The 11,555-nt window shown below is 39.8% G+C and overlaps 1 protein-coding gene across 3 annotated transcripts in view; it reads right to left on the reverse strand.

The window, feature by feature from the left end:
* LOC119433395 (bifunctional arginine demethylase and lysyl-hydroxylase JMJD6-like) overlaps window positions 1–11,555 on the reverse strand; it is a 222,624-nt gene that overhangs the window by 11,514 nt on the left and 199,555 nt on the right. The window contains exons 1-3 of one of the 3 annotated variants that reach the window (XM_049658740.1): window positions 11,185–11,418; window positions 5,863–6,077; window positions 4,257–4,409 (exon numbers count right to left, since the gene is read on the reverse strand). In XM_049658740.1, coding sequence (XP_049514697.1) covers window positions 4,257–4,409; window positions 5,863–6,077; window positions 11,185–11,269 — 453 coding nt within the window. In that variant the 5' untranslated portion in view covers window positions 11,270–11,418. Of the gene's footprint in view, window positions 1–4,256; window positions 4,410–5,862; window positions 6,078–11,184; window positions 11,419–11,555 lie in introns of those variants that run through there. The other 2 variants (XM_037700577.2, XM_049658739.1) reach the window with 2 other exon arrangements.

Raw genomic sequence — 11,555 nt, forward strand, 5'->3', positions numbered from 1 at the left:
CAAAGATACAAGTTTAGGTTCCAGTACATTTTCTTTTACACTGTAGTCTTGGATCTGCATGATTACCACATAGAAGTACGACTCGAAGTGTTAAAGTGCAGCGGAAATTCTTGTTTATGTAAACATAAACAGATACACACATCTTTCTCTAGCTACACAGTATTTAAAGACATTAAATACACAAACATGCACACACAAAGGAATCTTATATGGCAGGACAGTCAATTCACGAAACACAAGAACAGGAAAATAGATGAACTCACAAAGACACACAATTGGTTCAACTAAAACAGAAAAAAAAAAGCTCCAAGCAAACACATGTACAATTTGCAAAAATACTGCTAAAGAAAACATACAAATCAAGCAATTACACTTCTAGTGTGTTAGTAAAAGCTGACAATTGCACAAAACAACAATTTTTGAAGAAAGTTGTAAGGTACACATTTACATTTTTTCAATATAATTATTTTCAGCACAAAGAAATAAAGAACAAAAAGAACAAAGAACAATGTAAAGACAATGTATTATTGTAGTAGTTACTACAATAATACATTTGTTGGTATTTGATCCACATAGAGATGTGAATGTAGAGGTGACTGCATAGTTCGAGATGACAGGATAGACGTGGGCTACAACGTTGAGATGGTGTCCCTTTACAGCACAGTCCAGATTAATGACAATGCACTGAGCACAGCTCCCTTGAAGTTTAGTGTCAAGCATAGCTGTGGTTTCAAAGCAATGTTTTGCCGTACAAGGTTTAAGACTCAGTGTCACAAACTTTTTATACTTTGTCTCATATATTGCAGGTAATGCTACAAAGGCTAGAGATTCACTCACTGCTTGCACTCGCAACCAAGAACAAAGAGTGTGCCACATATGAAAGAAAGACATAGGCATAAGTCATGTAATTGGATATATCCTTAAGTCCCATACTTTCATGTCACAAAATATGACGTAATTACTGTGTGGAAGGTGTCATAGATCTGAACCTATTTACCACAGAGCAAACGGAGTACTACCACGTTCCTACAACCAGCAACCACAGTTTCATAGCAGTTTGCGCTTGCAACGAAAATGTAGTGCATTGCATAATTGAAGCACAAAAGTGCACAAATGATATGCAGTTTGACATAATCTTTTGTCTTCAAGTTGTACTTGTAATATGTATATATGAAGTCGTAGTTACTCCGTAGAAAGTGTTGCAGGTCAAAAACAACTGCAATGTAAAACGTGCAAAGCGAGACTTCTATGACCGCACTAGTACTTGCGTAGCTTCACAGCATTGCTTGTTAAGCACACGCCCCATTACAAGAAACAAAAAATATCCAATGCCACATCCTGTATATCAGATGACTTGTAGTCGTACCTAGTGTTATAATTATTTTACAATTATAATATATTTAGGTTGTACTTTAAATTGAATATAATTTGTGCTGCTTTAGAGGATATGTGTATATTGCTTGCTTGCAGTGGGAGACAGAGACAATTCGTAATGAATTCGTGTTTCAATATATAACTTCTGTATGCAGGTCAAGAACGAAGAAAATACATATTTATATGCTGAGTTCTGCAATAATACACCTTGGTTCAATACAGTTGAAGTACAATGCCACTGATACATTCCCGGTTGCTGCATCTTATTGGCCACTCTATGTTGTGTTTGCATGTCATTGTGCACAGAATCCTAACTTCTCATCTCCTAAGTCTCTTTCACACAGTACTATATTGAAAAGCATATCAATGGGGTTCTTAAGCATAAAACTTAAGCAGTGTTTTAAGCATAAAACTCACAATCTTGTTATGAGATATGCGAAACTGTGTTAGTTGGAAGGCTCCGCAATATGACCACTTAGGATTGCACCAAAACCTTATTACGCGAGCATTTCTGTATCTGCCCAAACCAAAATGCAGCCAATGATAAATGGGGTTCCAACATATTTTCTTTGACAGTATTTTCTTTATAATAAGGCTTACTGTGCTGTGTCATCAGTATACTTACTGCGTTTTGCAGGCAGGCATACTGCACAAGAATGCAGGATATTATTATTAAAGCTCGGGAAAATATTCTATATCACATATTCTATATCACTTATATTGCACTCATAGCACTTGCGTTTCACACTATGTTTAACTATGATCAATACTTTGCACATGCCTACCGGGATCTTGTTATGTTTTCCTACACCCTGCAAGTGAAAGCAGAATTATAGCATTAAGCGCAACCATAACTCCATTTGAGCTACAAAAATATTGCAGAAGGTAAGGAAGTCATCAGACGCGTCCCAGAAAATTTGTACATAGACCGTTAAAAGGGTAACACACCATTTAAACCTGAATTTGCCCAGCATAATATTCATTGACTATTAAAACAAAGCTTCTTAAATTAGAGAGCCAGTAAGATCTAAATTGGCCTTTACTTAGACACAGAAAATACACATTTTAAGCATCTTTAGTCTTAGCACAAAACTGGACTGCACTGCATCAAGAACTAGACAAAACACATTTCTGCTTAATTTTTATAGGCCAAAACACCAAGAAGGTACACATCTTTCTCAATGTAAAAATACACAAAAAAAAAAGGTTCTGATGTGGGAATAGTAGCACCTATGCTTCAGAAAGGAACATGCATTGGCTTAAATGAATAAATGAAGCTATGCAGATGTCTCAGCCCTGTTGTAAAGGTCACGTAAAAGCCTAAAGGTAAGCAGAAAGCAGATGCAACGTATATCTGTAAAACTGGTAACACAGCCATCAGTCAAGGCGCCAAGCACGCTTTCTACGAGGAAGTCACTGCCTTGCTTCCGGTGGCTTCCTTTTCTTCTAATGCAAAACTTGCTGTTTAAATGACATTGTGCGTGCACTCTTGACAAAGTAGGAAAAATTGTATGCATCTATTACAACAGGTTTTGCGTGCTCATAACATTTGGGCTATGGCACATAGTAAAACACAAGCCGTTGTCTTGCTCTACACTCCATGGCAGCTATTTCACAGCGATGCTTTTTTTGGTGCTAATGCCTTTCCGCATTTTTCACGTTTGTGAGTGGTCAAAGCAACACTCCTGCCTTGCCGGATCGTCGAATGCAACCACTCGCGAATGTTTTTATTGCCATAGCAATTATACGGACATTCCAAGCGCACTTCTGCTTTTGCCGTGAGGTTTCATATAAAGTCTAACAGGCAATAAAGTCGTCGCTGCACGCCGTACGCTGTGTGTGTGAGTGAAAGCGTAAGAAGGTGAGCCGGCAATCACGGCTCAATGTAGCGAACGCGAGGGAGGCATGGGCGCAAGGCAACGGAGAGAGAGAGGGAGGGGGTGCTATCTGCTCCGTCAGCTGCTGCTCACAGCACGGCCACACGGCCCTCATCTTCAAAGCGATCTGTGAAGGGGACAAAGTGCATGCGCCGAGTGCCGGTAGCTTCGAATGCACGCTGTGCTTTCAACATTTAGTTCGCGTTGAAGCAAGACAACGCGAAGGTTAATTTGCCTGCTGCTGCTGGATGGCACGCATTCTCACTCCGGCATTTTCAAAATGAGTTCCGGCATTTTCAAAGCGAGTTTCCGCAGTCATCGAGCGAGACGAGTTCATGTTTACCTATGCGCTCGTGACACCGTGCTTGTCTAATTTGTTTACAACTTTACACAGGCCATTTAACTACTATCCTTGCTTCATGTAGCTCTCTACTAATTTGCTATCCGAATCGATGCTTCGCCTTTTTGGGCGAAACTGCGACTTCTTATAAACATGACTCTCAGCAAACACCTTATGGTTAAATTAGCCATGGCAGACATGACAAATTTGGTGCCCGGCATGCTTGTCATCAGAAATATTTTTATGCTTCTTAGTTTTATTAAATACATTGGCAGCAAAGTTGTACTTGAGAAAATGCCCTTTGGAGCAGTGAAGAAGCATCATGTGACAGCATAACTATTTTCAAATTGACTATTATTTAACAAAACAAGACAAAAGGGTCACAGCAAGATGGAGGCCCGATCAGCAGTAGTCTAACAATGTATGTGTCAGGCTGAAGCCAGTGTTTCAACATGGAAAGCCTGAGATAGCTTTTGCTTGACTACTGCTGTTCTACAAGGCACCTAAAGCCCCTCCCCTATCCTTCCCTATTCCAACTGCTTCTGCTTCAGTAAAACTCTCAACAACTGCAATAGAAACTATAATCCTGTCTAAATTCCTATTGGGCAAAGGCTTCTGGACTACATTTGTGTGAAGTGCAAAAGCAACAATGTCAAATGACTCACTTCGCCAAAGCTGCTGTCAAAAATGTACAAGGGGCTGTCGTCTCGGTTGTTCTCCATGTAGTAGACGAAGTACTTCATCTTCAGCTTCACGCTGTAGCCATCATTGTCTTCGCCACACTTGAATTTCTGATTGCGGTACTTCCTTGCCAACCTCTGTCAAGATGAAAGCCAAGAAACACAGGTGTGCACATGAGTACATGCAAGCGGTGACGTATAAAACGCAAATTAATGCAACTCTGCCATCACCTTGTCTCCTTCAACATCTATTTTCCTTTCTGTGTAACAATGGCCTTGGAATGTTACGTGAGCAGCACAGAGTGTAGTTCGACATTCATGTTGTTGGACGAATAGACAATGAAGGAATTAATACATTTAACTATCAAGTAAGAGAGGCATACTGCAGTGCTGACTCCCCTACAACACATGTAAAGCGAAGTAGTACACCCTTTCAATTTTTTAATAATATGAAGCGAGCGTTGACTGCGCGGTGGGATCAGCACCAGTACGTGGGCATGCCAGGCGACTTCCAGTTTGAATGTATTACACTGCAACGTTTGTTTCAGGAATGCCCCTCGCCGCTACAAGGCCGGTGACATAAGGTGCGGTCGACGCTTGCGCAATATTATTAAAAAAACTGCGAGGGTGTACATCCATATATAAAGGCACCGTGCCTGGCTTACTCTCTAGTACAAATATGCTGAACAGGTCACACAAAGCATTCAATACCAGGTGAATAATTATCGTTTCATCTAGCAGAATCCTGCAAGGAGCAAACAACAAATGAACAGCCCATATTCAGATGCTCATCAAGCTGACCCAGGGCTGTAACCAGAAAGAGGGCCAGGGGGCTCTGACACTATCCGAAATTATCACTGCATGGATATTCTATTTAGCCCAACTTATATATAAATGTCAAATACATGCTTATGTTAAATTATATATATTTATTATACTATTATATGTCAGAAATGTGCTTGATTCTCGAGCAAAAACGCTGTCTCCACAAAACCCCTCCCAAAAGAAATTCCCGGGTACGGCCCTGGGTTGACCCTTCAATGAACGCACGCGTTTAAGGAGGTCAGTTCTACTTCACTGGTTTGATCTATCACCTTTCACATGAACAATGATGAAAGTGTCACGTCCACATTACCACAAATGTGGGAAACGCGACAAGAAACTGTGATATCGCACTAAGTGACATTGTGTGGTGACGTGCCTGCAAAGCAGCGGAGCATGCGCTGCAGCTATTTAATGAATGCTATTGTGCAATAAAACCTCCTTAGTTTGCAGGCGCATCTGTCGGGCGTCTGTTATTACAGAAACGGAGACTTCTCCGCCCTCTGACCACTGGCAATACAAACAGCTTACTGTTTCGAACACATCTATTCTCACCCAATGTCCGGGAGGTGTACCACAGCAATTAATACTCAGCCACATTGTGTAGCGAAGCCTCACTTCGAGACAATGCAAGGAAAAGTTAAAAAAAGGGACCAAGTTCAAAGAGGATCTAGAGTGCAGATCAAACAGGGATGTTACTTCATGCGGCAGAACAAGGTTTTAAATTGTTCCAGCAGGTTGCCGTGCCAACAACGTGCGAGAAACTCACAGGCAGGGTCCACTTGTACTGGGCCTTCCAGTTGTCGGTGGCTCCCTGGATGACAACGGGCTTGTAGAGCTTCTCGTACTTCTCAATGAACTCGTCGGGTGACACGCAGCCGACATGGATGCGCTCAACGTTGTCTGGCAATGAGTTTGGCTCCATGTTGAAGCTGCTTGCATAGCCCAGCTTGCTCCAGCCATCACCCTCCTGCTCAAACAGCTCTGCAATGGAAGGATATATTGAGTAATAATGGTAGTGCCATTACAAGGGCAGTGCAAACACAGCTGCTAAATATTGTGGCACACTCAAATGAAGTGGCACGAAGGCTAACAACTACAGAACGTCTGGAAAGCCACCCCCTACTTTAACTCTTCCATAACCTAAACAATAGTACCATTCCAAAGAAATTAATTTTTCATTTTTGCACAATAAGAATAAAGAAATTTGGCGGTACTTAATTTACAATTCAAAGTGCATGTCATCTGTAGCTACACCACTACAAAAAAAAAAAGAAAGAAAGAAAAAAAAATGCAAATTTCACTGCAACAGTATGGTGGCTTTGTCTGTTACCACTACAGTGAAATGTATCTTTTAACATGGCTGTGGTAGATGGCATCACCATTCCATTGCAGTAAACATGGTATTAAAGTTCAGCCGCTGCGAAATGCTATACCTGTGCGAAATTTCAGCATGAACGAACCAGTGGTTCAGCTGGAAACGTTGTGCATACATGGCAAAACTATCTGTGCAACACACAGTACATGGTTGCTTTCTCGAAAGTTCACTCGAATACTCACTTATAACTTATTATAATATATTTCCCTCAAATTTTCAACACATAAACTTTAAGAAATCTATATTACAAGATGGCTAAAGATGCCTTGTGTAGAGGTAACATTAACACAGCACAAAAAAAAAAAAAGAAAACGTGGCAAAAACAGACAAGATCACAACCAGGAAGTATTTTTTGCACCTATTTTGAAATAGCATTTATGGCTGCACATAGCAGAAACAAAATATGAAATCAAGAAAAATAAACACAACTGGCACATGCATGGCTTTCAGTCTTGACATAGCAATATGCATTTGTTGCAGTATGTGCAATAAAGAGAAAGTGCAATGAGCACAGCATTGTATTGGGGGAAAAAACTGCACAATGCATGAGCAAGTTGTTCCCATTGCAACATTGTTAGCACAGCTACGAAGGAGGCCCGATGGTGATTCATATTCATGAGCAATATGTTTAGCCCCCCACTATCTATATTCAGAAGTACGCTAAGGCAGTGCCCATATTAGCCATTCAAACATTCATCGCGGCCGCATTTCGATGGGGGCGAAATGCGAAAACACCCGTGTACTTTTATTTAGGTGCACGTTAAAGAACCCCAGGTGGTTCAAATTTCCGGAGTCCCCCACTACGACGTGCCTCATAATCAGATTGTGGTTTTGGCACATAAAATCCCATAATTTAATTTTAATTTTGAATACATAAAAATGAAAGCAATGAAGTTTTAGCTCTGCAAAAGCTTATGATTATCTTCAGTTTATGCATAAAAGTTTGTTACAGTCTCGGGGATATCTGTGTTCTTTTAATTTTTTTATTGGTGAGGGGAGGGTGTACAAGTTGCACTAGCTCACTATTTCATTTTCAACAGAACTTCGAAACCAGCAACAAGCACACACACACAGTATTCAAAGTGATGAAACTTAATCACACTAACACTTTTGTTTTGCACCGATAGAGCAATCAAATGAAATCACCTACAATATAAGAGAGTCAACGGTATAACTACATGACAAAAGTGGAAAATGCGTAATGGGTCATACACACTGGTCATCTCCTTAAGTTATGTGTGACAAGCCTGTAATTACCGCTTTTTCTTGCTTTATCGTTAAAATTCTACACCTCTACAAATGCTTGAATGAAACTTGGGAGAAAGCAACCTTATAGACATGAAAAAAGAACCAGGATGTCAAAATATCTGATAATAACTTATCATGTATGCCGCAAGATACAGAAACAGTGCCCTTCGCTGCGGGCCCCTCAAGTTTCTATAGTGTTATTTCATGAGTGAGAAGTCTGTTAAAAATGAATTCTATATACCAGTTGCGCTTTTTTTTTATAAGTTCCAAAATTTAAAAAAATTGCCTGTGTCAGGTAGCACAATTATAATCCTTGACTGAAATTACCGCATGAGCTGGCCATTACTTCTAGAGAAATCAAAATACACAATTAATTAACATAATTATGCAAATTAACAGTTTAATTAATCACTTTACAGCACATACTTAAATCTACAATTATAGCCGGTGAGTTCGCAAGGTGTATCCACTTGGAACGAATTCTCAGTACTGCACCAGTTTGGAGATAATTTCCAAAGTGTCCAACAAAATGCATTGGCGTTCCAGTTGCTTTTAAGAAAACGCTGCTTTTAACATTGAAGCACAAAAGTAACTTGATTTTATTTTAAATTTGGAACTTAAAAAAAAAAAAGACACCCTGCATATTGTTACTTATTAAGCAATGTATATGTTTAAATACTAATAAGAAACAGTGCAGTACTTACTCACAAGCACTGGTTTCTTTGGACAACAATGTTCACAGAAGTCTAAAAAAATCTCAGTGAGGTCTTGAGAGCTTGCAATCGATAAATATCAATTGCACAGAAACAAAAATAACTTTTCTTAAACTGCATTGAAGAAGTATCACACTCTGCGACAACATATGCGGTAGGAGTATCAATCTGTGCACATTATCAGATTATCAGGCACATGAGGAAAGGTGTGAAATGTATACAGTCGAGCGCCTCTACAACAAAATGACCTGTATAAGGAAGCAATTATTCTGTCCCATTTCTACTATGGGCTATGCAGTGTGTGACCTTCTTAACAAATGATTTCGGAGGCCCCAAGTACTTCGTTATAAAGACGCTTGACTGTAGTTATTAAGGATGGTCAGTAAAAGTGAACAAGGTCTACAGTTCATTCCTGTAAAGGAATAAATTTCATATTAAGGTAAGTACTTAATTACCTATCTGCAGTTAAACTTTTCTAAACAAATAGAATTATAAGCTGTAGCCCTTAATATCATAAAATAACAAGGTTCACTGCTTTCACAATGTTCCATCCTGTAACTTGGAATGTGGACTGTCCTTTCAACACTTATACACCATAGGTGGCACACTGCAACATTTGAAATGTGAAAATGACAAAAAAAGTGACATCTGTCTAGACTTATTTCTTAATGTACAATACTTTTTCTCACTATTTTTGCTTATATGTGAAGAGAAGTAGCCGTCCCTGTTATGGGTGACTAATAATTTTCATTTCAATAAAAAAAATTGTTAATGTTCACAGATAGTTTCAAGCTCACTGATGCATACAGTCAATGCTATATATATATATACATTATTTATTAGCCTTTTCACTTCACTGTAATACAACTAACTTTCAATGTGCATGTAAAGGAATTGCATAGAGTACATTAAAGGGACCACTGTATCATAATGAAGTTAAAAGGCTAATACAGAACAAGCTATAATGAGGAACATTCTAAATATAAGCCATATAACTTTACTTTGCACATAAAAATGCAGTTATGATTTATCAGTGTGGTTGTCCCAAACCCACACTTCTCAAAAAAAAAAAAAAAAATCACTAAACCTTCTTGCTGCTTCTTCATTTTATGATTAATTATTATTTTGAGAGTGAAGAGAGAACAATTTAGAACATTTCTCTGTAAAGTAAAGAAACTTTCAGAAGTAACATACGTTACACAGAATAACGGCCTGAATACTAAAAAATCTAAAGTTAGGAAAGACACTTCCCGACTTTTACCTATTTAACATTCAAAAACAAAATGTAAACAGATAAGAACTTTCGTAAAATTATTTGGTGCCCTATGGCAATTAAGGAGTGCTTATTATTAACAGTTCCAGTTGTCTCCCCCTTCTACGCTAGGTAACAACTACTTTGGCAATGAACAGAACATCCACAGCATTTTCTTACTCCGCCACACACATAAAACAAGACACAACCGGAAACAGCTGTCGGTTCGCATACAGTTTACAACATCATCAACAGCTTGGCTTGAAAGCGTACGAGCATCTTATAAAGGGCACATACTGTTCATTGTAAGGATGTCGGACACAGTTGCTCGCTAGTGGGGATATTAAATAGGGTCCGTTTCCGTACGCCCTAATTGCCTGTCCATCATCCAAGAGTATCTATTACACAAAGAAATATTAAGATATATTTTGAGGGTTAATGATAAAGTATCATCAAGCTTTGCCCTATCAGTGTATTAGTCTCCTATCTCATGATGGATGCAATTCCTCCACCTGACAATCGGTGGGCTGTACCTACCATTGTTTGGACCGCGTTTGAACCACAAAGTACGGCCTGCGTAAAGCCAAGACGAGAGAGAGAAAGCGCGCAAAGGTCAAGAAGCGTCGAGAAAAATGCTGCGGCCGCTTTTGGCATTTTAGCGCCAATGCTTCAGACATGCGTATTTATGAGCACTATGCACGGCTAAATAAAATGTGAAGGTCCTCGACGCACAATAGGTTTTTCTTTAGTCTTTTTAGTTGCGAAAACAGCGAATTATCAATCGTGGTGAGGTACCGTTAGATACATGAAAATAAAAAAGAAACAAGAACGGTACATTAATAACACTGCAACCTTCGTGTATTGCAAACGTAAACAACGCAACAAGTTGGACCGTAGGAATAACAACGGCAAAACCATTTCCGTCCATTGATTCGAAAGTGGGGTGTTTTGTTCTGTGGAAACAGCCGTATATTCCGTGCAGCCGAAGCAAGTAGAACACATGCGCCGCGAAATCCCAACCATCGCCACTAAGCAACGGTTCTTGCGACTGTGATCTCATAACTACGAAGTTCTTGTAAACCGTCAAAAAAGAAAGCACCATTTTCACTTCTGCATCGTACCTTGCGCTCATGCGAGGGCAATGCAGTCGTGCCCTTCAAGCTCCCAATACAAGGAAAGTGCACGTAAGCATTGTATAACCATATCGCCTTAACAAGTAACTGTTTGCTTTACCATTTTCAAGAATAAAAAGCGATCGGTACAGAGTAATGGTGATGAATGACGACGCTGAATGCAAGAAACCGTTGTCGCACTTTGCAAGCCACGCTTGCGCCGCTTACACGGCGGACGCGGTACTTGCAAAAATACCACAGCGAGGGCAAAAAAAAAAAAAAAAAGAAGTGTGTTGCCGATGTCTGCACTGATCGGCATTCAACGTAAAAAATTGCCGCGAGTTCTTCAAAGCGATCGAGATCTTTACGGTCCGAGTGACCATCGCACCTGGCCTCGCCTTGAGCTTGGCATCGATGATGCGCTTGATGGCCCGTCGTTCCAGTCTCAAGGCGTCGTCGGCTTCGTTATCCATGTCCCCAACACTCACGTAGCATCTGATGCACGTTAGGTATTATCGCCCCTAACGCATTGTCGACCACCAATTTTTGTCAAACACAACGGTCCTCGGCAAGCGCGCAAGGTACCGCACCGTAAATGTCACTTTCGCTGCGGAGGCTACTTTGATTTTTTTGAACCTCTGGTGGCCAAAATTCAGAACTAAAGTGAACAAAAGTATTTTCTGTACAATCTCGCTAAGTTAATCTTTGACAATAATAAAAAAGTTTTTAAAATTTAATACAGTTTGTGCTGAAAGTTAT

This window comes from Dermacentor silvarum, chromosome 11 (genome assembly GCF_013339745.2).
Source record: "Dermacentor silvarum isolate Dsil-2018 chromosome 11, BIME_Dsil_1.4, whole genome shotgun sequence".
In the NCBI taxonomy this organism is placed as follows: Eukaryota; Metazoa; Arthropoda; class Arachnida; order Ixodida; family Ixodidae; genus Dermacentor; species Dermacentor silvarum.